The sequence below is a fragment of the Erythrolamprus reginae genome, chromosome 7 (genome assembly GCF_031021105.1).
Source record: "Erythrolamprus reginae isolate rEryReg1 chromosome 7, rEryReg1.hap1, whole genome shotgun sequence".
Taxonomy (NCBI): domain Eukaryota; kingdom Metazoa; phylum Chordata; class Lepidosauria; order Squamata; family Dipsadidae; genus Erythrolamprus; species Erythrolamprus reginae.
The window spans coordinates 15,527,096-15,552,418 of NC_091956.1; the positions used below are offsets into that span (position 1 = coordinate 15,527,096).

The 25,323-nt window shown below is 41.8% G+C and overlaps 1 protein-coding gene across 3 annotated transcripts; it reads left to right on the forward strand.

Annotated features, from left to right (window-relative positions):
* The first annotated feature begins 1,214 nt into the window (after nt 1-1,214).
* TLR6 (toll like receptor 6) lies at nt 1,215-9,421 on the forward strand. 3 transcript variants are annotated; one of them, XM_070757122.1, is made up of 4 exons: nt 1,215-1,337; nt 2,966-3,040; nt 5,143-7,550; nt 8,602-9,421. In XM_070757122.1, exon 3 carries the CDS (start codon nt 5,190-5,192, stop codon nt 7,548-7,550), a length of 2,361 nt encoding a protein of 786 aa, XP_070613223.1. In that variant the 5' UTR covers nt 1,215-1,337; nt 2,966-3,040; nt 5,143-5,189; the 3' UTR covers nt 8,602-9,421. The 3 variants fall into 3 exon arrangements, with proteins under 3 accessions (XP_070613223.1, XP_070613221.1, XP_070613222.1); XM_070757120.1 differs by lacking the exon at nt 2,966-3,040 and having other exon boundaries at nt 1,215-1,409; XM_070757121.1 differs by lacking the exon at nt 2,966-3,040.
* The last annotated feature ends 15,902 nt before the right edge of the window (nt 9,422-25,323 follow it).

Sequence of the window (25,323 nt, forward strand, 5' to 3'; positions counted from 1 at the left end):
TTCTGTTCTGTTCTGTTGTGTTCTATATTGTAATTCTCTCCTCTCCTCTTCTGCTCTCCTCTTTTCCATTCCATTCCATTCTTCATCCTTCTTTCTGTTCTGTTCTGTTGTGTTCTATACAGTATTGTAATTCTCTTCTCTTCTGCTCTCCTCTCTTCTTCTCTATTCCTTTCCATTCCATTCTTCATCCTTCTTTCTGTTCTGTTCCGTTGTGTTCTATATTGTAATTCTCTTCTCTTCTGCTCTCCTCTTCTCTATTCCATTCTTCATCCTTCTTTCTGTTTTGTTCTGTTGTGTTCTATACAGCAGTGATTTTCAACCTTTTTTGAGCCGCGGCACATTTTTTACATTTACAAAACCATGGGGCACATTGAGGGGGGGCGGTTAAAAAAAATGTGGACCAAAGAATTCTCTCTCTCTTCCTCCCTTTCGCTCTATTTCCCTCTCCCTCCCTCTTTCTCTCCCTTTCTCTTTTTTCTCTCTCTCTCCATCTCTTTCTTTCTTCCTTCTTTTTTGCTCTTTCTCTCGCCCTCCCTACCTCCCTTTGTCTTTCTCCCACCTTCCCTCCTTCTTTCTCTCTCTCTCTTTCTTTTTCTTTCTCTCTCTTGCTTTCTTTCTCTCTCTCATTCACTTTCTTTTTCTCTTTCTTGCTTGTTCTCTTTCTCTCTTTCTTTCTCTTGTTTTCTTTCTCTCTCTCTTGCTTGCTTGCTTTCTCTCTCTCTTGCTCTTTTTCTCTCTCTTGTTTTCTTTCTCTCTTATTTTCTTTCTCGTTCTTTCTTTTTCTCTTTCTCTCTCTTGTTTCTCTCTCTTGCTTGCTTTCTCTGTCTCTTGCTTTTCTTTCTCTCTCTTGCTTTCTCTCTCTCTCTTGTTTTCTTTCTCTGAGCTTCGCGGCACACCTGACCATGTCTCACGGCACACTAGTGTGCCACGGCACACTGGTTGGAAAATACTGCTATACAGTATTGTAATTCTCCTCTCCTCTCCCCTCCCCCCTCCCCTCCTCTCATCTTCTCTCCTTCCCCGCCTTGTAGTCTGGGCACCGCTTTGTGCCAGCCGAGGATGAAACTTCCCGTCTTCTAACTTTCACTTTCGGTCCGCCGGACTTTCCCCCAAACTCTCGCCCTTGGCTGGAGCTGCTGAGCCCGGAAGGGTCCGGAAGGGAGGGGGGGGGAGGTTGGGTCTGTCGGGGGTGGGTTTTTCCCGGCAAAGAAAAAGAGGAAGCGAGCCCACTTTCGCAGGGCTCAGAAAGTAGTTCCAAGCCGAGCGACCGCCGGGTCTGCGCGTCTCCAGGGGCCCCTTTTGGTGGGATCACCGTATCCAAAGAACCCGGGCAGGAGGTAGGTTCATTTCCCCCGAGATCCCGGCGTTGTTTCGGGCTTGAATCCAGGCGCAGCTGGAAACGCGGACAGGTGAGCTTGTCTCCCTGAGTTGCGCGCTTCTTTCGCTTCAAAAGCAGCGCAGAGACTTTCCCCCTACTTCGATCCAGAGGGATTGGATGGATCTGAGCTTCCAAAGATAAAAATGCATCCGGTGGATGCAAAATTTAGGTTTGGGCTCTTCAAACGTCCCATTATTATTATTATTATTATTATTATTATTATTATTATTATTATTATTATTATTATTATTATATCAATACAACACAGCAAACGAGATCACTATGCTGGATTTCGTATTTCATCACCAGTCGGTGCTTCCCAAGCACCTAGGACTGTGTGATGTAGCGGCGAATTATGTTTGCCGATCCCAGTAAAACAGCCTTTTGCAATTGACAGATGGAGATTTTGTCAATTCCGATGGTTTTCATTATTATTATTATTATTATTATTATTATTAATAATAATAATTATTATTATTTATTATTATTATTTATTATTTAGACTTGTATGCTGCTTGTTGAGTTTTGGAGTGTTTCTAATCCCCTTGGGTTGTTTCAACCTGACTTCCTCTTTTGAAGCAGATGGGTCTTAAAGAGGAAGGGAGAGAGAGAGAGACAGACACAGACAGACAAAGAGAAATAGACAGAGAGACAGACAAAATCAAACAGAGACAGAGACAGACAGAGAGACAGAGAAACAGAGACACACACACAGAGACAAAGACAGACAGAGTCAAAGAGACAGAAAGACAGAGACAGAGACAGACAGGGAGACTGAGAGACAGACAGAAAGGCAGAGAAACAGAGAGAGAGAGAGAGAGACAGACAGACAGACAGACAAAGACAAAGAGACAGAGAGACAGAGACAGACAGAAAGACAGACAGAGATACAGAGACAGCCAGCCAGAGAGACAGCCAGAGACAGCCAGCCAGAAAGACAGAGAGACAGAGACAGAGAGACTGACAAAAAGGCAGAGAAACAGAGAGAGAGAGACAGACAGACAGACAGACAGACAAAGACAGACAAAGAGACAGACAGTAAGACAGAGATACAGAGACAGAGAGACAGACAAAGACAGACAAAGAGACAGAAAGACAGACAGACAGAGACAGACAGAAAGACAGAGATATAGAGACAGACAGACAGAGACAGACAGACAGATAGAGACAGACAGACAGACAGAGAGACAGACAGTAAGACAGAGATACAAAGACAGAGAGACAGACATAGAAAGAAAGAAAGAAGGAAGGAAGGAAGGAAGGAAGGAAGGAAAGAAGGAAGGAAAAAGGAAAAAAAGAAATGATCAGGAAGAGGAAGTTATTTTCCCTGGACATAATAGCAGTCATTGTTAGAACTGGTAATGATTTGCTCCAAGGGAGAAAATCCTTGGAATGATCCCCACCCAAACCTTTTTTTATGTTTCTGTTTCTGTTTTTTTATATTTTATGTCGTTTTATGTGTTATGTGTTTTTATGTTTTATGTGTTTTACGTTTTACGTTGTTTTATGTTTTATATTTTATATATTTTCTATTTTCTTTCTTTTTAATTTTATATTTTATATATTTTATATTTTATTTAAAAATAGAACCATAGAAAACGAAAGCTTTAAAGAACCAAAGAGAATTAGGCAGCAACAGACAAATAAGCAAAGACAAAACAGGTGAGGTTAAGGTGTGTGGGATCAATCAAATTCCATGGCAGTGTTTTGGGAATGAAAAACCAGCAAGCGTCATTTAACAGAACCTGAATGTAGCAAAACTTGAAATAGAAGTAAAAGATTTAAATGACATTATGTTCTTTAAATGCTGCAATAAGAGCTAGACCTATGTGGTGAGACTGCTGTGAGAAAACGGATTTAGCTACTGAGATTTAAGAATGTAGATGAGCCCCAATGTGGAGGAAGTAGCTCCTGTTACAACATCTTGTAAGGCCCCCAGAGTAAGAAAGAAACTAGAAGAGTTAAATACCTCCGGAACCGCCTGCTACCGCACGAATCTCAGCGACCGATAAGGTCCCACAGAGTTTGCCTTCTCTGGGTCCCGTCGAATAAACAATGTCGTTTGGCGGGACCCAGGGGAAGAGCCTTCTCTGTGGTGGCCCCGGCTCTCTGGAATCAACCCCCCCCAGAGATTAGAGCTGCCCCCACCCTCCTTGTCTTTCGTAAATTACTCAAGACCCATCTATACCGCCAGGCATGGGGAAGTTGAGACACCTTTCCCCCAGGCTTTTTTTTATTTATGTTTGGATATGTATGTGTTGTTTGCTTTTTAAATATGATAGGGTTTTTATGTGCTTTTTAATATTAGATTTGTTTTCGCTAGAATATTGTTTTTATTGTTGTTGTGAGCCGCCCCGAGTCTTCGGAGAGGGGCGGCATACAAATCTAATAAAATAAATAATAAATAAATGTTAAATACACAAAATGATCTTATAAATGCTCAGAATACAAAGGAAATACTGTATTCTATGCTGCTTAATTCCTTCCCAAATCAACAGAACAAAATGATATTGTAGAAAGGGAGTAATCCCATTACTTCAGAGAAATTTGCAACAAATGATGTTTCTAATGTCTTAGGAGATGTTGAATGAATATGAAGTTTTCTGTTAATATCAGGGTGGATAAAAAAATCAATGTTTTTTTTTAAAAAAAAATCTAAATTAGATTTTTAAAAATTCAAATCAGATTTTTTAAATTTTTAATTAAATTTCTTTTAATAAAATGTTTTGGAGTAAAAAAATCTATCTGAAGATAGTTTTCTATAGAAGATACATTAATAATTAGTATATTCAGTGGAGCTCAGTTATGTACCCTGTTTCCCTGAAAATAAGACGTACCCCGAAAGTAAGGCATGTCAGAGGTTTTGCAGAATTTGCTAATATAAGGCACCCCCCGAAAATAAGGCGTAGTCAAGTTTACATACGGTACGGTGGAAAAACATACGGTACCATTCAAAGCTGTCCATAGCGGTACCGTAATAATGTGGCGTCCCCTGCTGGCCCCTTCCATTGCTTTGTACCGTCCAGTACAGCAGACACAGTCTGCTGCTGTCTCACCGCCATTACAGTCTCCACTACAATGCGTAGACTGTAGTTCCTCTGGTGGCCAGAAGCTGCAATAGCGGGAGTATACTGTTGTACCATATAAGTGCCGTCATTTGTGTGTGTGGGTGCCATACTGACAGGTACCGTACCGTAATCAGTGTACTATACAGTACACTTTCTTTGGGGGGTGTCAGCTTTTCTGCCTGTGAATTTGTCTTATTTGAGAAATATAAGGCACCCCCCAAAAATAAGACGTAGCACAATTTTTGGAGCAAACATTAATATAAGACAGTGTGTTATTTTCGGGGAAACACGGGTAGCATGAGGCTGTATATTCTGCAATATTTACGCTTACACTCTTACTGGCTTGCAAGCTCTTTCATTGTTGTTCTCTCCGAATAAAGTTTTTTTTAAAAGCCCTAACCAGGGGATAAAATAATGTGCTGAAACTGACTAGACTAAGGATGCGTAGCCAGATTAATATCTGGTAAACAGATTCTTTCCCCTATTTTCCTCCCCAAAAACTAAGGTGTGTCTTATACTCTGGTGTGTATTATGCTCCGTAAAATACGGTAAATCAAATCCACCCTGGTTAATATATTATTAACAGACATTCCTGTTAGTCTGTTAAGGTTTTGTTTATTATAAAGAGTATTGAACAGTAAAATATTAAAGGCTATCATAATATTAACCATGATTTCCCCCCCTCTTTTTGAACAGAATGATGTCCTATTGAGAAGAAGGCCTAAAAATCTACCTGTCTTATAATGGCTGGAAAGAAAATGCCAGCTACAAATAATTTTCTCTCTCTTTGTATATGTGCAACGATGTTATGGAATTTCGCCAGCTCAAGGGGACTTATAGCAAACTACTCAAAGAGTTCCCTGCTTACTGTTCCAAAGCATTTATCAACAGAAACCACAGTTCTGGATCTGTCTGATAACAGTATATCTAAATTGGAAATCTCTGATTTTCGTTCCCTTCCCAACTTGCAGGTGCTAATTCTGTCTCATAATTCTATCCGAGAAATTGATTTGGGAGTTTTTCAGCACAACGGCGCCTTAGAGTACCTTGATTTATCTCACAATGTGCTGAGGAATGTTTCTGGTTTTCCTGTTAAAAGCCTCAAGCATGTAGATCTTGCCTACAACGACTTTGCCGCCCTGCCACACTTCACCGCGTTCGCCAAAACAACCAAGCTGAACTATTTGGGAATTAGTGTCAGAGAACTTTTGAGCAGCGATGCTCTTGCAGATTTACATTTGGACACGCTGTTTCTGGGTTTAGAAGAACTTCATGAACACGGGGCAGGAGGCCTTCTAGTCTTCAATGCAAAGACGGTTCGGATTGTGCTTCCTCAAAACGCAAAAGTCCGCCTCCTCCCAGATCTGCGGTTCAACGGTACCCAAAGTTTAGAACTTTCTAAGATCCCGTTAGAGCAAATGGAAGACTTAAGAACATTTCTGACAGGGCTGACTGTAAAAAGCACAGTGCTAAACCTGACCATAATCGATACGAAATTCACTTGGAAAGATCTCAGCGGCACCTTTAAAACCCTGGAAAATTCAAGCATTGACCATTTCACCGTTTTATATCCAACCATTACGGAATTCAATGCGGGACCTTTTGAAAATGCCGATCACTCAACCTTAAAAAGTTTAACCATTGAATATACACTACTTGATACCCTCATCTTCGATCAAGACACTATCTACCTAACTTTTTCAAACATGAATATTGACAGCTTGACTCTTTCTGATTCGGGTATATTATTTATGTTATGTCCTAAGAAACCTAGTCGATTTAAGTATTTAAATTTTAAAAACAACACTTTGACTGACACAATGTTACAAGGTTGCGGAAACCTAGCTATGCTAGAGACTTTCCTTTTACAAAAAAATCGGCTCGATGATCTCACCAAAGTGAGTTTAATGACAACTCACATGACGTCTCTGAATTATATGGATATAAGTCAGAATCAACTGTACCACAAAGACAGCGACACCAAATGCCACTGGGGCGAGCAGATAACGAAACTGAATTTGTCCTCCAACAAGTTAACGGACTCCGTTTTTCGATGTTTACCGCACAGTATCCAAATGTTGGATTTGCAAGGTAACCAGATTTCGGCTGTGCCTAAAGAGATCGCCGACCTGACTGCTTTAAAGGAGTTAAATTTGGCTTCCAACAGACTCGGTGCCTTTCCTGGATGCGGCCGTTTTAAAAACCTCCAGGTGCTTAACGTTGAAAATAATTTTGTGCTCGACGCGTTTTCCGAATTCTTCCAGACCTGTCAGAATATACAGAGATTAAAAGGGGGACGCAATCCCTTCGGGTGCCACTGTGAATTAAGGCCGCTCATTCATCTCCAGAAAGAAGAATCGGTGACACTAGTTGGTTGGCCTGATATTTATATGTGTGAATATCCCAGCAATCTAAAGGGGACTCTTTTAAAAGATTTCCATATTTCTGAATTGGAGTGCAACGTGAGTCTCTTGATTGCAGTCATTTTAGGGGTCACTCTGTTTGTTGTAGTTGTCGTTGTCTTCCTCTGTGTCCGATTTGACGTTCCCTGGTATGTCAGGATGATCTGTCGCTGGAGCCAAGTGAAGCACCGGATCTGGAAGAATAAATCGGTAGAGATCCCAGAGAGGATCCAATACCACGCCTTTGTCTCCTACAGCGAGCATGATGCCAACTGGGTCAAAACTGAGCTAATCCCCAATCTGGAGAAGGAAGACGGGTCCTTAAGGATCTGCCAACACGAGAGGAACTTCATTCCAGGGAAGAGTATCGTGGAAAACATCATCGATTGTATTGAGAAAAGCTACAAGTCCATCTTTGTGCTCTCTCCCAATTTCGTGCAAAGCGAGTGGTGTCATTATGAGTTGTATTTTGCTCACCACAAGCTGTTCACTGAAAACGCTGAAGGTTTAATTCTGATTCTGTTGGAGTCCATATCGGTGTACAGCATTCCTGCCAGGTACTACAAACTCAAAGCTCTCATGGCGAAGAGGACTTACTTAGAATGGCCAGAAGACAAGCGGAAGCATGCGATTTTCTGGGCGAATCTACGTGCAGCTCTTCAGATTAATCTGCCCAACTCTGAAGACATTAAAGAGCTCTAGGTAAGAATGCGAACAATCCAAATCGAACACATAGTTGGCCATCATTTTTTATAGGATTTTTTTTGGTAGGGTAGGTTTTTTCTTTCTTTCTTTCTTTCCTTCTTCCTTTCTTTCTTCCTTTCTTCCTTCCTTTCTTTCTTTCTTTCTTTCTCTTCCCCCTCTCTCTTTCTTTATTTCTTCCTCCCTCCATCATCTTCTCTCTCTCTGTCCGTCCCTCCCTCTTTCTTTCTTTTTTCCTCCCTCCCTCCCTCTTTCACTCTTTCTTTCTTCTTTCTTTCTTTTTTCCTTCCTTCCTTCCTCCCTCTTTGCCCCTCCCTCCCTCTTTGCCCCTCCCTCCCTCTTTGCCCCTCCCTCCCTCTTTGCCCCTCCCTCCCTCTTTCCTTCCTTCCTTCCTTCTTTCTTTCTTTCTTTCTTTCTTTCTTTCTTTCTTTCACACAGATGCTCTGGGAGGGTGTTTTTGGCTTCCAGAGTGCCTCCAGGAGGATGCGGGTGGATGTTTTTATCCTGCCCCGGTTCCAGGGAAGCCTTTGGAACCTGGGGAGGGCAAAACACGAGCCTACTGGGCCCACCAGAAGTTGGGAAACAGGCCGTTTCTGGCCTCCAGAGGGCCTCCGGGTGGGCAGGTTAAGCTGTTTTCACCCTCCCCAGGCATTGAATTCTGAGTGTGGGTACTTGCACATGCATGATAGCACACACCCATGCTCTTTCGGCACCCGAGAGAAAAAAGGTTCGCCATCACTGCCCTATGGTCATGCGACCAAAATTCGGGTGCTTGGCAACTGACTCATATTTATGATAGTTGCAGTGTTCCAGAGAATCATATGAACCTCTTTTGCGACCTTCCATCAAGCAAAATCATGGGGGAAGCCAGTTTCACTCAATATTACTAAGTTAACAATGGCAGCAATTCACTTAGCAACTCTGGCAAGAAAGATTGTGCAAACAATGCAAAACTCACTTAACAAATGTCTCACTTAACAACGGAAATGTTGGGCTCAGTTGTGGTCATAAAGTGAGGATTACCTGTAATCTATTAACTTTTTTTTTACAGGAACTGTATGGATGGAGAGGAATCTGATCTCATACCAACAAGATCTGATGGCTGTTTTCATGTTCCACAGTAGTTCGTCATTTGCTATTTTTAATGGGAGAGACATCTCCCAGTCTGAAACTGGTACACAACCTGGACTCATGATTCCCGCTTGAAGAGCAATTGACAGCCATGTCCAGAAGAACCTTTGCAGAAATATATCTTATGTCCTTTCCTAGGTTGGGGACAGAGGTGAAATGCTACCAGTTCGGACGGGTTTGGGCATACTGGTAGTGGCAAGCCACTGGTGGTTCAGAGAACCGGTAGCAATGACAGTGCGAGGCTCCGACACCTGCTCAGATGTCACAATTTTCTCTTTTTTTAACCCTCTGGCACATGTGCAAAGACTTCGGCACATGTGCAGAGGGTGAAAAAGAATGCGCAATGGAGGTGCTTCCGAACTGGTAGAAAAGATAAGTAGCTTTTACCGCTAGTTGGAGATCACTGCTCATGATCATCCATGAGCAGTATTATAGTATTACAAATATTAATACCGCTTTATAAAACCTAAGTAAGATCACAGTTGGAATACTGCATCCAGTTTTGGTCGCCACATCATACAAAAGATGTTGAGAATCTAGAGTTGCAGAGAAGAGTGACAAAGATAATTAAAGGCCTAGACGCTAAAACATATAGAGAATGGTCGCAGGAACTGGGTATGGGTAGTCTATAGAAAAGAAGGACTAGAACAGTGGTCCCCAAAGTACGGCCCGCGGGCCACATGCGGCCCACTGAGGCCGTTTATCCGGCCCACCAGTGAGTGACAAGAGTACAGGGAAAAGAGAGAGAGAAAGAAAGAAAAGGGAAAGAGAGGGAGGGAAGGAGAAGTGGAGAGGAATGAAGGAGGGAAGGAAGGAAGGAAAGAAGGAGAAATGGAGGAAACAAGGAAGGAAGGAAGGAAGGAAGGAAGAATGAAATGGATGGACAGAGGAAGGAAGGACTGTTTTGGGGGGGGGGAATTTTTTAAATTTTTTCTCTCAACATACATTCAAACAACACAGTGTACCATCTAATTTTCCATGAATAAAATGTGGTATTTTGTTAGTAACTAATATCAATCATCAAAAAAGTTGCAAAAGTTTTTTTTCTAATTTTGTCATCCAGTTACATTCATTTTCTTTTAATTAAATTCCCTCCTTAATGTTCCTTCAAAAAGTGCAACACCAATTATATTTCTACCTTATTAACCATTTCTACCTTATTAACCATTATGCCAAAGGGCTTCCTTTGGCATAATGTAAATATTATTATTTTTTAAATGGTTTTTTTCATTAAGTGTAATTTTGCTGACTTTTCTACTTCCTAGGGTTTTTTTAATTGTGTTTTATTTTTGCTAGAAGTCACCTTGGATTTGTTTAAAAATTATTTAAGTGGTCCAAAAAAATTAAAAGAAAATTGTGGAAAAAAAATCTCTTCAGTTGCTCTGATTTAATTTCATGGATTTATTCCAAGAAAAATGACCATTGGATTGTAGTCAAAAGACATTTTCATGCAGTTGTCCTCTGACTACATGGCAAACCGATCATTTTGGAAATAATGTATGTTGCTTAAATTGTAAAACGGAGCAGATCGTTGATTGTAGTGTGTGGCAATTGTGTAGTACTGTATTCTTTTGTCTAGATTTTTAAGTCCTTGCTAGTTTAAACAGATTTAGGGTTTGTGTAGGCTAATTCCAACCAGTCTGTTAATATTTATGGGTTGTCACCAGTGAAGACAAGCTGCAAAAGTTTTTACTAACACACTGTGTGTGTGGCTTATTTTGTGGATGTGGCTTGCTGGCCATGTGACCAGGTGGGAGTGGCTTGATAATCATGTGACCGGGGGGTGTCTTAAAGGTCATGTGACTGGCTTAAAGGTGGCCAACATGATGTCACTCATGTCACGGGTTTGGGTTAAGGTGCCTGGCCTCTACTCGCCTCAAAGAGATACAATTTCCCTATCTATTTACTATTATTACTAAACATCCAAAATATACTCTTTAATTCTATGTATAAATGCCATATGTGTGCATACATATTACACACAGGCACACAAAAATATATACTATCTACTATATAAAGTGTATGTACACACATGCACACACAGCTCTTCTAAAATTATACACATTCAACCTCGTTTACTGCGATAGGAAAAACATACCCAGAGCCCAGAAGGGGAGAAAAAGAAAAAAAAATAAATCAATTTTTTAAAACCAATTCTACGTACCTGACTGTACCTGTAGGAGCATCACTGGTTGCCTCAAAGCCAGATGTTTTGACTGGATTTGGCATTTTTAGCCACTGATTGAGTCTTTCCCACGGTCCTGGAATAGGCAGATATTGACTGATGACATTAAAGGATGTAAACTGTTCCAATGACTTTGTCATTGCTGATTGTCAGGGAGTTGCACAGCACCTGTCAGACACAAACTTGTAGTTTTATATACATGTCTGTCTGTCTGTCTGTCTGTCTGTCTGTCTGTCTCTCTCTCTATCTATCTATCTATCTACCTACCTACCTACCTACCTACCATCCATCCATCCATCCATCCATCCATCCATCCATCTATCTATCTATCTACCTACCTACCTACCTACCTACCTACCATCTATCTATCTATCTATCTATCTATCTATCTATCTATCAATCACCTACCTATCATCTATCTATCTATCTATCTATCTATCTATCTATCTATCTATCTATCTATCTATCTATCACCTACCTACCTACCATCTATCTATCTATCTATCTATCTATCTATCTATCTATCTATCACCTACCTACCTACCTACCTACCATCTATCTATCTATCTATCTATCTATCTATCTATCTATCTATCAATCACCTACCTACCTACCTACCTACCATCTATCTATCTATCTATCTATCTATCTATCTATCTATCTATCTATCACCTACCTACCTACCTACCTATCATCTACCTACCTACCTACCTATCTATCTATCTATCTATCTATCTATCTATCTATCATCTACCAACCTACCCACCCACCCACCCACCCACCCACCCACCCACCCACCCATCTATCTATCTATCTATCTATCTATCTATCTATCTATCTATCTATCTATCTATCATCTACCTACCTACCTACCTACCTACCTAGTCAGGAACACAAGAACATCCTGAGGTAAATTAAACAGCATGCAAAACACAGAAACGAAAAAGGCGGGGGAAAAGGAGAACTCCCCCTTTATACTTACAGCGACCAATCAGAGCATAGATTGCCTCATGTAGGAGCCCGCAAATTCTAATTAATCAACTCCAACTTTATGTTATGGCTTATTGTACACTTTGCTGTTCCAGCTACTAAATTCGAAACCGATGGTGTTCAAGGCAACTATTACTATTGGCGGAGTGGGACAACTTTCCACAGCCAATTCACCATGACTAGCTCACCAAAGCCAACTCACCATTGTACAACACGCTGTGGGACAATTTAACAATTCTATTTAATTATTTAAAAGAAGTAGAAAAAATATTTAACTTTTTTGCCACTCACATTTCCTTCTCTGCCTCCTGTTGCATCCTTTTTAAAACTATTTTATTCCACCATTTCTTTTGTTATTGTGTAACTCTTTTGTGTAACTCATGTGTAACTTTTGTGTAACTCATTTCTTTTGTTTCTTGTGTAACTCTTGTCCTTCAGTGAATGGGTTGTGGCAAGTTGGCCGTGGCTTTCTCCAGGCACCACCACGTCCACTATACAGATTTTTCATTTTAAAATGAATTTTTCATTCATTCTAAATGGAGCAACGATCTCTCGCGTTTTCTTCTATATTGTTAAACCAAATGGATTCAAATTCTCCAAAGCAGCTGAGGGTAGAACAAGAAGCGACGGGTGGAAACTAAACAAGGAGAGAAGCAACTTAGAACTAAGGCAAAATTTCCTGATAGTTAGAACAATCAATCAGTGGAACAGAAGTTGCCTCCAGAAGTTGTGAATGCTCCAACACTGGAAGTTTTAAAGAAGATATTGGATAACCATTTGTTTGACCACATTTGGAATACTGAGTTCAGTTCTGGAGACCTCACCTACAAAAAGATATTGATAAAATTGAACGGGTCCAAAGACGGGCTACAAGAGTGGTGGAAGGTCTTAAGCATAAAACTTCTCAGGAAAGACTTCATGAACTCAATCTGTCTAGTCTGGAGGACAGAAGGGAAAGGGGGGACATGATCGAAACATTTAAACACGTCAAAGGGTTAAATAAGGTTCAGGAGGGAAGTGTTTTTAATAGGAAAGTGAACCCAAGAACAAGGGGGCACAATCTGAAGTTAGTTGGGGGAAAGATCAGAAGTAACGTGAGAAAATATTACTTGACTGAAAGAGTAGTAGATGCTTGGAACAAACTTCCAGCATACATGGTTGGTAAATCCACAGTAACTGAATTTAAACATGCCTGGAATAAACATATATCCATCCTAAGATAAAATACAGGAAATAGTATAAGGGCAGACTAGATGGACCATGAGGTCTTTTTCTGCCGTCAATCTTCTGTATGTTTCTATGTTTCTAGTGATGTAGGGTTTCCTGCCTAAGCGGGGGTTGGACTAGAAGATCTCCAAGGTCCCCTTCAACTCTTGTTATTCTATTATTCTGACAATTGTCATGTTATGTGGCAGGTGCTGGCTTGTTTGAATTCTAAAATCCCAAAGAATTCTAAAGCCTTCATTTTCTATGATTTTCTCTATTTTATGGCCTCACTAGTTCCTGCCTGCAGGCAAATGGTGTTTCTTGCAAATCTTCCAACACACCATTGTTGCTACTTTTTCACGCCGCTGCTTGCAGTCAGTCTGTGCAATCTTCTTGCAGCCACTACTATTATTATTTTATTGGAACTTTCCTGGAACCATAACCTGCACTGGGGAACCATATACAGCATACAGTGTTCCCTCAGTTTTCGCGGGGGATGCGTTCCGAGACAGCACGCGAAAGTCGAATTTCCGCGAAGTAGAGATGCGGAAGTAAATACACTATTTTTGGCTATGAACAGTATCGCAAGCCTTCCCTTAACACTTTAAACCCCTAAATTGCAATTTCCCATTCCCTTAGCAACCATTTAGATTATTACTCATCATGTTTATTTATTAAAGTTTATTAAAAAAAATATTTATTAAAGGCGGATGAAAGTTTGGCGATGACATATGACGTCATTGGCCGGGAAAAACCTTGTTATAGGGAGAAAAAACTGCAAAGTATTTTTTAATTAATATTTTTGAAAAACTGTGGTATAGACTTTTCGCGAAGTTCGAACCCGCGAAAATCGAGGGAATACTGTATATCCATTTTTTTCCCACCCCAACCACACAGTTGAAATAAATTGGAACATTAAAAATAGCACGCTGCAAGAAGCGAATGGTAATACTTTTCTGTCATACAATAGATCAGTTTTCCCAACCTTGGCAACTTGAAGATATCTGGACTTCAACTCCCAGAATTCCCCAGCCAGCATTCGCTTTCCTTTCTTTCATATATCCTCTCCTCTAAGCTCACTTTCACCCTCTTTTATATTATCACATGTCTATTTTTCTTCCTATGTATTTGTGTATTGGACAAATGAATAAATAAAATAAATAAAAATAAAAGTTGCCAAGGTTGGGAAACACTGCAATAGATACAGTACACGCGATCTCGTTGTTCGCGAAACGCTATATCGCGATTTTTCCCACCCGATGACGTCACTCTCTTCCTTCCTTTCTCATCTTTCTTTCTCTCTCTCTTTCTCTCTCTTGCTTCTTCCTCTCTCACACTCTCTTCCTCCCTCTCTCATCTCTTTCTTTCCTTCTCTCTCTTTCTCTATCTCTCCCCCTCTTGCTGGCGGGCGGCGGGCGGGCGAGCGGGGGCATCAGCGAGGAAGACCCAGGGAAGGTTCCTTCGGCCGCCCAGCAGCTGATCTGCTCGGCAGCGCCGCAGCAGCGAGGAGCCGAATCGGGGTTTCCCCTTTGCGTGGGTGGCGGGGAAACCCCGATCTTCGTCTGCTCGCTGCTGCTGCGCTGCCGAGCAGATCAGCTGCTGGGCGTCCGAAGGAACTTTCCCTGGGTCTTCCCCTTTGCGTGGGCGGCGGGGAAGACCCAGGGAAGGTTCCTTCGGCCGCCCAGCAGCTGATCTGCTCGGCAGCGCGGCGGCAGCGAGGAGCCGAATCGGGGTTTCCCCGCCGCCCACGCAAAGGGGAAACCCCGATCTTCGTCTGCTCGTTGCTGCTGCGCTGCCGAGCAGATCAGCTGCTGGGCGGCCGAAGGAACCTTCCCTGGGTCTTCCCCGCCGCCCACGCAAACTCCACCATCTGCGCATGCGCGGCCATGAAAAAAAGGGCGCGCATGCGCAGATGGTGTTTTTACTTCCGCAACCCTACATCGCGAAAAATCGATTATCGCGAGGGGTCTTGGAACGGAACCCTTGCGATAATCGAGAGATCACTGTACTGTATATGTATAATGTGTAAAATCTTCATGGAACATTGGCGACATCTAGTGGTATTAGATATTCCTGGAAAATGAAAACTTTATGTTGTCTCTAGGAAAATAAACTATTAGCGGAAGGAATAAGAAGGAACATATTGGATTTTACTCATATGGGGCACTTTTCATGACTTTATGACATTTTTGGCTCCAAAATGGTTTTGGTTGCAGGAGAAATAAGTAACAATGGATCCATTCTACTGAAAGCATTAGGTAACATTCTTCAACTGAAGACCAGCTACCGAATTTTTTGGAGTGTAAGATGCACATTTTTCCTCCCTAAAAGAGGCTTAAAATTCAGGTGCATCCTATACTCTGAATATAGCTATTTTGAAAGCTTTTCCCCCCAGCCCTAACTAGGTGCTAACAATCTTCCCAGACAAACTTGCAATGAGCAAGAACCAAAAACCAAAACAAAGCTGAACTTGCAAACGTATTACAATCAGAAAAACAAAACAAAAACAAAAGTAAAATTTTATTTGTTCGTTGACTCCTTTTTTAGAGATTATATCATTATAACTATGACAATAATAGTATAAATGCAATACTTAGAAAAAGAAATCTGAGATAAATAACTGTATAAACATATAGATAGAGAACATCGCTGTTACACAACACCGGGAAAATAAATCTAAAACACAGCTGCAGTCTGGCAGCCGGGGGAGGGAGGGGGGAAGAGGGGTGTATGTCTGATGTAACCAATAATTATGAATGTACTCACCTTTGAACAATCTGTTATGGCAGTGTATTGTCTTTATATTTGTAAATACCCAATAAATATTTTTTTTAAAAAACAATCTTCCCAGTTCTTATCTTGCAGGTTCTTTCATTGTTACTCTCTGCAAAGAATATTTGCCAAACCATATCTTTGTAGTTTGTTTTTTTCATTGCTCTAACTTGCTCCAAATAAGTTTCTTTCCAGCCCTAACCAGGTGCTAACAATGTTCCCAGCTCTTACCGGCTTGCAAGCTCTTTCATTGTTACTCTCTGTGACGAATGTTTTCAAGCCCTAAGTCTTTGCAGGGTTTTTTCCATTGCTGTACTTGCTCTGAATATTTCTTTTCAGGTGCTAATGATGTTCCCAGCTCTTACTGGCTTGCAAGCTCTTTCATTGTTACTCTCTCCTAATAAAGTTTTTTTTAAGCCCTAACTAGGGGACTGCATTGGCTGTCGATTGGTTTCTGGACACAATTCAAAGTGTTGGTGATGACCTATAAAGCCCTACATGTCATAGGACCAGATTACCTCCAAGACCGCCTTCTGCTGCATGAATCCCAGCATCTGGTCAGGTCCCAAAGAGTTGGCCTTCTCAGGGTCCCATCAGCCAGACAATGTTGGGACCTAGGGGAAGAGCCTTCTCTGTGGGGGCCCTGGCCCTCTGGAATCAGCTCTCCCTGGAGATTCATATTGCCCCCATCCTCCTTGCCTTCCCAAAACGTTTAAAGACTCATCTTTGTTGCCAGGCCTGGGGTCATTAAATCTCCCCCCCCCAACAATTGCTTTTTAGTGTGTTTTATGGAGTGAATGATAATGAATGTTTTAAATTATTTTAGGTTTTTTAGGGTTTTAAAATTATATTAATTGGATCAGATATACTACTATATATGTTGTGAGCCGCCCTGAATCCTCGGAGTGGGGTGGTATACAAATCCAATTAAAAATGAATGAACGAATGAACGAATGAACGAATGAACGAATGAACGAATGAACGAATGAACGAATGAACGAATGAACGAATGAATGAATGAACAAACAAACAAACAACAAACAAATAAAAATGTGCTGAAGCTGACCAGACAAAGGATGCTAGCCAGTTGAATACCTGGTAAGCAGATTATTTCCCCTATCCCCCCCACCCCAAACTAAGGTATGTCTTATACTCCGGTGCGTCTTATACTCTGAAAAATATGGTACTTCCTTGGGTAAGTATGTAAAATACAAAGGACCACAAAATAGTTTCATTGAAGGAATAGGATCACAGATTGAACTGTAGTTCAGAAAGGTTTAGTGCCCTAGCTCAGGGGTATCAAATTCATGTCATCACAGTGGATTTACATGAAGTATTCTCCCCTCTTCACTAAACTGGGCATGGACAGCATTTTATTTATTTATCTATCTTGTCCAATACACAATGAGGATTTTAGTGGGTATATATATATATATATATACACACACATAGTAAAATACATGATGAAGATTATAGAGGAGATACTCAGTAAAATATATCTAAGAAATAATAGAAAATAAGATATAGTAATAGAACATATCAATGAAAGAATAGAAGAAGAGATATAGGAATAGAAGAAAGGTATAGGAGGTATAGGAGAGCAATTGGACAGGGGACGGAAGGCACTCTAGTGCACTTGTACTTGCCCCTTATTGACCTCTTAGGAATTTGGATAGGTCAACCGTAGATAATCTAAGGGTGAATTGTTGGGGGTTTGGGGATGACACTATGGAGTCCGATAATGAGTTCCACGCTTCGACAACTTGGTTACTGAAGTCATATTTTTTACAGTCAAGTTTGGAGCGGTTAATATTAAGTTTAAATCTGTTGTGTGCTCTTGTGTTGTTGTGGTTGAAGCTGAAGTAGTCGCCGACAGGCAGGACGTTGCAGCATATGATCTTGTGGGCAATACTTAGATCTTGTTTAAGGCGTCTTAGTTCTAGGCTTTCTAGGCCCAGGATTGAAAGTCTAGTCTCGTAGGGTATTCTATTTCGAGTGGAGGAGTGAAGGGCTCTTCTGGTGAAGTATCTTTGGACATTCTCAAGGGTGTTGATGTCTGAGATGCGATATGGGTTCCAAACAGTTGAGCTGTATTCGAGGATGGGCCTGATGTTTCTAGCCTACAGGGCAGGAGTTTGACAGCCCTGCCTTAGCTTATACACAAGGATCTAGTCAACTAATGGTCAGCATTAAATTAGCATGAAGTAAAACTCCAGGGAACTCAAGGCGGCTAGATTTAAATTCTAATTCAAGCATGGGTTTGTCAGGACTAGGCCTAGCTTGATGTAATATTCCAATTGCAAAAAAGAAAGATTGTAATTACCAAAATGAGTGTAACACTGAAAGAATGCTTAGTCCCTGTGAGTCTACAGAATGAGCTACAACCTGATTGGTTGACTAATGTATATAACATGTTACACCGTTGCATAGGTGTGGCTTGAAGATATTGGGGCTTGAAGATTAGTTTGGCTTGAAGTAGTTATTGTGTGGCTCGTGATTATAGTGTACTACTACCTCTAGATACGAGCTGCTCCACATGCGAGTATTCTAAGTTACGAGCTGCGACGCGAGCGAAATTTCTGTTCAACACCCGAGCTCAAATTCGGGATATGAGCTGAGCTTCCACTAGGTGGCGCAAGAATCTCCTTGCTTCCAGTTATCTCGGCGCGAAAAACAAAGTCTAAAGGCATTCGTTTGAGATGCGAGTTGATCGACTTACGAGCTCGGGTCTGGAACGAATTAAACTCGTATATCGAGGTACCACTGTACAGTAAAATCGTCTAGTGAGGTAGTTACAGTGTAAATATATAGAATAGTTTTGCTAAGAAGAAGTATATATATATATATATTTAAAAAATATTTTAGCTACTAGAATTGTTTTCGCTCAAAGATAAAAAGATGCAAAAGTTCCAAAAGAAGATGAGAATAATTAGGAAAATTATTGAATGTGCAGAGCTGGACATGATGACAAGGCGGTTGAAAAAATCAAGAAGAGACCGAATATTATAAAATCTGGGATAGGGTCTATATTTGGTTGAGTAGAAGAAATTCTCAATGAACCCAAGACTATGTAAATTTATTATGTTGAAATGTATATAAATAGAGATATGAAGTAGGTGGGTTTTTTTCCCTTTGAAATGATCTAATTAAAACAAAAGTTTTTTCTTATTATGGAGACTACTATATTGAGCGAAGCGATTGGAGCTCCTTTTTTTTGTTATGTGTTTGGTTTTGTATTTTTATTTATTTATTTATTTATTTATTTATTTATTTATTTATTTGTCCAATACACAAATACATAGGAAGAAAAATAGACATGTGGTAATATATATGAGGGTGAAAGTGAACTTAGAGGAGAGGATATATGAAAGGAAGAGAATATATAAGATAGGTGAAAGAAAGGAAAGACAATTGGACAGGGGGCGAAAGGCACACCAGTGCACTTATGTACGCCCCTTACTGGCCTCTTAGGAACCTGGAGAGGTCAATCGTGGAGAGTCTAAGGGAGAAGTGTTGGGGGTTAGGGGTTGACACAATTGAGTCCGGTAATGAGTTCCACACTTTGATAACTCGTTTGTTGAAATCATATTTTTTACAGTCAAGTTTGGAGCGGTTCGTATTAAGTTTGAATCTGTTGCGTGCTCTTGTGTTATTGCGGTTGAAGCTGAAGTAGTTATTGACCGGTAGGACGTTGCAGCATATGATCTTGTGGGCAATACTCAAATCGTGTTTTAGGCGCCGTAGTATATATGTCTTGCATGTATGTATATATGTATGTATGTATGTATGTATGTCTTGTTTTGTCTTTAAAAATAATAAATAAAAAAAAAAAAAAAGTACATATTTTCTTAAATAACTTTCTGCTGGGTTTGTCTTCAATTATCTGCAAAGACTTTAGTTCCTGGCATCCTGGCCTGTGGCTGGACTATTTGGGTTGGGCAACTTCTGAGCCATGCAACTCTAAACAGGGTTGACTGCAGTGTTTCTGTCTATCGGCCTAGAGACTGAGTTGCTAAGGATTCTTGGCCACGCCTCCTCTGCTGGGCGGAGCCTCCATTTTTTTGACTCAGTCGAGACGAGAAAGACATAGAAAACACCAGGATAGCACCCAAGGGTTCAAAACCCAAAGGTTCTTCTAAGCAGCACCCATCTAAAAGGGCTAACTCTGCTTTTGGGGAAAAATGCCACAAAGCCCTAAAATACAGCAGCAGGCTCCAGAGACCAGGGCCCGAACTGCCTCTCTTGCTTAGGCATTATCCCCCCGCCCCCAGATCTTTGCAATCTGATTTGTCCCCTCAGTTTAATGAGGCTAAAGAACAAGAGTGGTCACCAGGGGGCGCTTTCTTCCACTTTCATGCTTGCTTTCTTGCTTTCTTGCTTTCTTTATCTACCTATGTATCTATCTATGTATCTATGTATCTATGTATGTATCTATGTATGTATCTATGTATGTATCTATGTATCTATGTATCTATGTATCTATCTATCTATCTATCTATCTATCTATCTATCTATCTATTTATCTATCTATCTATCCATCCATCCATCCATCCATCCATCCATCCATCCATCCACGTATTGGTAATATACAAAGATATAACACTGTTTATATACATCAGTGGTTCTCAACCTTTCTAATGCCGCGACCCCTTAATACAGCTCCTCATGTTGTGGTGACCGCCAACCATAAATCGAGTGCCAATTCTCCCAACAGAGCTTTAAGCTGATTGGCAGGAAGGTCAGAGGGACACCCCCCTCCACTGTAAATGCCCGATTGGTTACATTGCAAAAATATGCTCCAAGGCGCCAGAATAGAAGCTTTAGTTCCTAACACCAGGGGAAATTTGTCTTTTCCCATGGTCTTAGGCGACCCCAGTGAAACGGTCAAATTCAACCCCCAAAAGTAAATGAGGTTGAACGTGTATAATTTTGGAAGAGCTGTGCACGCGTGTATCTTTGTACCTACACAGTTTATATAGTAGATAATGTATACTTTTGTGTGCCTGTGTGTAATATGTGTATAAACATATATACATAGAATTAAATAGTATATTTTGGAGGGTTAGTAATAGTAAATAGATAGGGAAATTGTGTCTCTTTGAGATGAGGAGAGGCCAGGCACCCTAACGCTAACCCTTGACGTGAGTGATGTCAAGTTGGCCACCTTTAAGCCAGTCACATGACCTTTAAGCCAGTCACTTTACCTTTAAGACACCCCCGGTCACATGATCATCAAGCCACTCCCACCTGGTCACATGGCTGGCAAGCCACACCCATAAAATAAGACACACCCACAGTGTGGTAGTAAATTCTTTTTGAAGCCCTTCACTGGCTACGGCAATGGTGCCCACATGTCTGCCCAACATGCGAGAGAACATTTCATGCCTTACCAGCCACCTGTGGACAGCCCAAGACCTTTTAGATGTCAAGGTCCTCTTTGATCACGATGGATGAACACCAACAGATTGAATTAAATAGCAGAGAATAATGATGGGAACAAGAAACAGTCGTGTGTGAAGGCGGACGTATCTTCAGTCTCCCACACATCCACAGAAACAGGTACAGGTGTGCAAAGTTAGCGCCTTCAAATCACATCTGCATTTACCGAATCATAAAACAACACCTTCTTCAAGCTGCTTTGCAAGATTCTTGTGCTGGATAATGGGCATCACTGACATTTCCTGATTTGGCCAATTAGTTGTCCCAAATAGTTGGGCCACGTGAAGAAAAAACAAGCCACACGGTTTGCTCGACCAAGTCTGTCTTGTACGGGCAGAAAAGTAATTTGGAGAACTGAGCAGAACCAGGTCACGGATATTTGGGAAGTCTAGTTTTAACAGATTAATGGAGGTTGGAAGGGACCTTGAAGGCCCACGATGGCGAACCTATGGCACGTGTGCCACAGGTGGCGCACAGAGCCGAGTCTACGGAGAGGGGCGGCATATAAATCTAATAAATTAAAAAAAATACATAATGCCTGGTGACATAGGTGGGTTTTCAAGAGTTTGCAGAAAGCAAGGAGGGTGGGGGCAGTCCTAATCTCCGGGGGGAGCTGATTCCAAAGGGCCGGGGCCACCACAGACAAGGCTCTTCCTCTTAGGCCCAGCAAGCGACATTGTTTTGTCGACGGAACCTGGAGAAGGCTGAGTCTGTGGGACCTAATTGGTCGCTGGGATTCGTGTGGCAGAAGATGGTCTTGGAGATATTCTGGTCCGATGCCATGTAGGGATTTATAGGTCATAACCAACACTTTGAATTGTGACCGGAAACTGTTCGGCAACCAATGCAGGCTGCGGAGTGTTGGAGTAACATGGGCAGATCAAGGGGAGCCCATGATTGCTCTTGCAGCCACGTTCTGCATGATCTGGAGTTTCCGAACACTTTTCAAAGGTAGCCCCACGTAGAGAGCATTACAGTAGTCGAACCTCGAGGTGATGAGGGCATGAGTGACTGTGAGCAGTGACTCCCGGTCCAGATAGGGCCGCAACTGGTGCACCAGGCGAACCTGGGCAAACACCCCCCCGCCACAGCTGAAAGATGGTGTTCTAATATCAGCTGTGGATCGAGGAGGACGCTCAAGTTGCGGACCCTCTCCGAGGGGGTCAATAATTCCCCCCAGGGTAATGGACGGACAGATGGAATTGTCCTTGGGAGGCAAAACCCACACCACTCCCTCTTGTCGGGGTTGAGTTTGAGCCTGTTGAAACCCATCCAGACCCCAACAGCCTCCAGGCAGCGGCACGATTCATTTATTGACCGTTAAAATTTACAACAGCGCTGAAGTGACTTTTGATTGTTTCTCACACATTCAACGGTTGCGGCCTCCACGGGGTCAAAATTCGGCTTCTTGACAATAGACTCATACTTATGATCGTTGCAGTGTTTCAGGTTCGGGTGATTCTCCTTTTGACAAGCGAAGTCAATGGAGAGAAGCCAAATTCATTTAACCCCCGTATCACTAACTTAATAACTGCAGTGATTCAATTAACAATAGTGACAGCAAAGGTCACAAAACTCATGTAACAATTGTCTCACTTAGCAGCTGAGGTTGTGGGCTCAACTGTGGCCCTAAGTCGAAGATTACCTCTGCATGCCTTCCACAATTTTCAAATTCTTAGCATAAAAATAAAACATGTGGTAAGAACTGAGCCGGGGTGGCGCAGCAGGTAGAGTGATGTACTGCAGGCCACTGAAGCTGACTTGTAGATCTGAAGGTCAGCGGTTCAAATCTCATCACCGGCTCAAGGTTGACTCAGCCTTCCATCCTTCCGAGGTGGGTAAAATGAGGACCCGGATTGTGGGGGCAATAGCCTAGCTCTGTTAAAAAAGTGCTATTGCTAACATGTTGTAAGCCGCCCTGAGTCTAAGGAGAAGGGCGGCATAAAAATTGAACAAACAAACAAACAAACAAACAAACAAATAAATAAATAAACAAACTAATTGCATAGATTCAGTTGCAAGAAGGAAGCTGTTGCCCGCCCTTGTTTTGAAGTATCAAATAAATTGAATTTTCTGTCAAGCTCTCAGCTTCAATTGCACGCCACTGAAACTGAAATTGCGCATTGCAAATAGGTCAACATTCGGTTGCTTGGGTTGCAAAAACAAGCTAAAGTAGTATGACCACCATTTCCAACCTTCCCAGTTGGCCTTTGATAAGCAAAGTTCACATTTAATGAATACATGATTCACTTAACAGATTCGCTTTAACAATTGTGTCCAAATTATTTTTGGACAAATCGGACGCAACGTCCGTAAGAGCCGCCTTTTTTAAGCAATGTAAATTCTGCTTCCAGTTGCGGTCAAGGACTACCTATAACCGTGATGGTGAACCTATGGCATGAGTGGAGCCATATCTGCTGACACAAGGTGTTGTTGTAGCTCAGCTCCGGTGTACATGAGTGTACAGCTCAGCTCCAGTGTACAGTCTTTGGAGAGGGGCAGCATACAAATCTGATAAATAATAATAATAATAAATAATAATAAACTGGCCAGCTGATTTTCGGCTCGCGTGGAGGCTCTGGGAGGATATTTTCGGCCTCCGTGTGGGCAGGGGAGGCTGTTTTCGCCTTCCCCAGGCTCCAGGGAGGCCTCTGGAGTTTGGAGAGGTCAGAAAACGGGTCTACTGGGCCCACTGGAAGTCAAGAAATGGGGGAGTGGCGAGGTGGGATCATACATCCATGCGCATGGGGGTGGTGTGTGTGGGCATTGAATTTATTTATTTATTAATCAGATTTGTATGCTGCCCCTCTCCGTAGACTTGGGGCGGCTAACAACAATAGTAATACAATGTAAACAAATCTAATGTTTAAGTTAATTTTAAAAACCCCAATTTAAGAAACCAATCATACATACTGACATACCATGCATAAATTTTATAAGCCTAGGGGGAAGGGAAAGTCTCAATTATGGAAGTATAGCCAGGTGGGGGCTCCCCTTCGCCGGTGCTACCAGAACACTCCCAGTGACCAGCGCAGATGTGTCTGGCGGGCGGGTGTGGACATGTTGATACAAGATTCGGTTTCTGCACAGGCACTGGAAGCGAAATTTTGCGTGAAGATGCATGCGTGAACGAGGTTTCTGTGAAAACGCCAAAAATGGGTGAAATTTCAAGCATGAGAGCATCCTTACATGAGATTTCACTTCCGGCGCATGTGCAGAAGCCAAATCTCACGTAGGCATGCACGCACCCATGTTGGGGCCATGGAGATGCGTGCATATCTTCATTTCTGCTAATGGATCGCCGATCCCACCTGTACTGGATGCAATCCGCTACTGTGTATAGCATGCGCTTATTTATTTATTTATTGGATTGTTATGCCGCCCCTCTCCGTAGACTCGGGGCGGCTAACAACAGTAATAAATAACAGTATGTAAATTCAATACTAAAACAACTAAAAAACCCTTATTGTAAAACCAAACATACATACAAACAAACATACCATGCATAAATTGTAAAGGCTTAGGGGGAAAGATTATCTCAGTTCCCCCTTGTCTGACAGCAGAGGTGGGTTTTAAGGCGCTTACGAAAGGCGAGGAGGGTGGGGGCAATTCTAATCTTCGGGGGGAGTTGGTTCCAGAGGGCTGGGGCCACCACAGAGAAGGCTCTTCCCCTGGGCCCCGCCAAATGACATTGTTTTGTTGACGGGACCCGGAGAAGGCCCACTCTGTGGGACCTAACCGGTCGCTGGGATTTGTGCGGCAGAAGGCGGTCTCATAGATACCCTGGTCCAGTGCCATGAAGGGCTTTATAGGTGATGACCAACTTACTTTCGGCGCCTGAGGAAAAAAAAGGTTTGTCATCACTGATCTATAACCTACTTCTTATGAGAATCTTATTTTAGAAATATCAAAAAATGTGGGGATGGGAAAGATGAAGCTAGGTCAGCTAATTTGGAATTTAAGTTAGTATTTTTTGAGGAACTGCGGAAGACTTAACTGAGGCATGAGAACACCTTTGTATCGGAAACAATGGACGTGGTCCAGTCAGTG